This window comes from Myotis lucifugus, unplaced genomic scaffold (genome assembly GCF_000147115.1).
Source record: "Myotis lucifugus unplaced genomic scaffold, Myoluc2.0 scaffold_318, whole genome shotgun sequence".
NCBI lineage: Eukaryota > Metazoa > Chordata > Mammalia > Chiroptera > Vespertilionidae > Myotis > Myotis lucifugus.
In genome coordinates, this window is record NW_005871366.1 from 679,481 (window position 1) to 682,188 (window position 2,708).

At 52.8% G+C, this 2,708-nt stretch overlaps 1 protein-coding gene across 1 annotated transcript in view; it reads left to right on the plus strand.

Moving 5' to 3' along the window:
* Positions 1-2,708, plus strand: part of KLC4 (kinesin light chain 4) — a 13,195-nt gene that overhangs the window by 2,694 nt on the left and 7,793 nt on the right. The window contains exons 3-5 of the mRNA XM_023764128.1: positions 406-636; positions 2,007-2,113; positions 2,256-2,340. Of these exons, the coding sequence (XP_023619896.1) occupies positions 406-636; positions 2,007-2,113; positions 2,256-2,340 (423 nt within the window). The remainder of the gene's footprint in view (positions 1-405; positions 637-2,006; positions 2,114-2,255; positions 2,341-2,708) is intronic.

A 2,708-nucleotide genomic window follows, 5' to 3' on the forward strand; every position in this document is an offset into this window, starting at 1 on the left:
AAAGCACGACACCAAGGGCTCTTTTTCAATGAGCTCAGTGAGGGCATAGTTTGCTCACAAGTAGAGTGAATGAGGGGGACCAAAATAGAAAATGAAGTTCAAGAGGTAATGCGGTTGGGGAGAGGGGGGAGATCGTGTCGAACTTGTAAGTCAACATAAGGATGAGGAGAGGAGAGATAACATTTTAAAAAGATCATCTGGCTGTTGGGTAGGAACTGACGGTGGCTTGGCCTAGGATGGTGACTATGGAGTTGGTGAGAAATTGGATTTGGGGTGTATTTTGAAGGTAGAGCCATTGCTCCCCAACCCCACTTCCTGGCTCCTGCTAGTCCTGCCACCACTCCTCCTGCCTATCTCTGAACACTCCTAGCCAGCATCTGGTGCTCACAGGATGTGCCCACCTAGGTGATGCTGGCTTTGGCCAGCCACCTGAGCACAGTGGAGTCGGAGAAACAGAAGCTGCGGGCTCAGGTGCGGCGGCTGTGCCAGGAGAACCAGTGGCTCCGGGATGAGCTGGCAGGTACCCAGCAGCGGTTGCAGCGCAGCGAGCAGGCCGTGGCTCAGCTGGAGGAGGAAAAGAAGCACCTGGAGTTCCTGGGGCAGCTACGGCAGTATGACGACGATGGGCACACCACGGTAAGCAAGCGTGTGCGGGCGCCAGGGTGGGGGGTGCGGATAGCTGGGAGTCCCCACAGTCATGGGACAATGGCCCCATCATCTGCAGGGGCAACACTGCTGCTCAGCCTGCCCCCCCCCCCCCCCGGCAGAATTCAGGTCCTGACCCCAGCTCCAGCTGACAGCAAGGGGAAAGAATATTCACTCATTCAATCAACATTTCACTAAGTGACTATCACATATGCCAGGCACTGTGCACTCCCCTGGGGATGCAACAGTGGACAAGGCAGAGTTCCTGCTCTCACAGTTACAGATTTGTGCGGGGGAGACAGATAAACACCCGGACAGTTCCAATCCAGAATCCTAAGTGCTGCAGTTAGGGAAAGCATAGCCCAGTTGAACAAGAACTTCCTAAAATTTGCTCTCAAGATGTATGAAATTTAACTCTCACTCAACAGGCATTTATATATCTTTATGCCTTAAACAGCTCAAGAAGATGCATATAGGAGACATGTAAAGAACTAGAAAAGAGAGTTTCTGGGTTTTTTGACCTTATAATGTAGCTGTAGGAACAAGACTTACGTATGAGAACTCATGTGGGACAACACAAAGCAGCAAGTGCTCGGTGCTGGGTGAGAGATCCAGTCAGTGTGGGAAGAATTGCAAGGAGACAGGTTCCTGGGGACTGGAATGGTCTGAGAAAGAGTCACAGAGGAGGCAGGGTGCAGGGATGGTGAGATGTAGGTTAGATTTTTACATTTAAATGGTTAGGAGTTCGGATAGATTTTGATGGATGATGAGGGAGAGGGAGGAGCTGTCTAAACTGGGGGGTAGGGGTGTCGTAGATAAGGCTCCAGGACTGCAAAGCTGGTCTATTCCAGGGAAAGTGTGCTGGTTGCATGGGACACAATGGGGAAGCTGGGCAGCAGGGTTGGAGGTGTTTGCACAAGGCTGCAATGCCTGTGGGCACAGCAGAGTTGCCCGTGTGAAAGTAGGTTAGACAGTGAGGGTTGGGCACTGAGTCCAGCATGAGCCGTGGCAGATGATGGGTACGTGTCAGTAAGATCACACACTCCCTGCCCTCAGGACAGACAGGACAGACGTATAATCAATGTAAACACACAGGACTATAATTACAGGAGTTGAGGGGGCGAGAGGTGGAGGCGGGAGAATGAGGGTACTTAGGAAGGAAGCTCTCTGAATGTGAAGAAAGGGAAAGTTGAGATTTGCAAATGAGAGGCCTTAGCTTGGTGAGACGAATGCTGGCCTTCCCAGGGCCAGGGACATGAACAGGGTTCGTTTCCTGGACCTCACCTGTCAGGGATTTCATGGTTCCGAGGGGCCCTGAAGAGGTTACTGGGGCGATATCTTTGCTGCTGCTTTCTTTCTAGGAGGAGAAGGAGGGTGATGCCACCAAGGATTCCCTGGATGACCTTTTCCCCAATGAGGAAGAAGAAGACCCAAGCAATGGCTGTGAGTCTGTCTCTGGAGTGGGAGGGTGAAGAGGGGCAGCAGGAGCCTGGCCCAGCTGTGCCCCCTCCCCCAGCCCCCGTACAAAGGATGCTCACCATCCAGAAATAGGTTCTCCATCTTCCTCTGGAGATGGGGCAGAGACTTGGCTGGTACTCTGATTTCCTCAGCCTCCCCATCATTTCTTACGCATCAACATTGCCAGGTACTGTGCTAGGTGCTAGGCATACTGAGAGGAGAACGACGGGGCTGGCAGTAAGGAGTTCACAGTTGAGTGGGAGAGTGGCCCTGGAGTGGAGGAACATGAGCTCCTCCAGGGAGAGAACCAGGTCTCTCTTATCTTTGTATCTCTGGCACAGCCCCGGGCTCATACTTATGAAGGAAATGTTTGTTGAGTGAATGAATTACTGGGTGAACAAATGGGACAGGTTCAAGGGAGTGGGCAAAAGAATAATAGTTGAGGCAGATCTCCAGAGAGCCTGGTGCAGGCGGGACGGGGGGGGCCGGGCAGGTGGCAGCGTGGAGTAGACAGGGAGTAAGGTGGGTAGGGCAGGCGGCAAAGGAGAGAGGAGAGCTCTGAAGGAGTCCTCCTGTTCGTTTTCTCGGATGGTTTAGTGGCACGT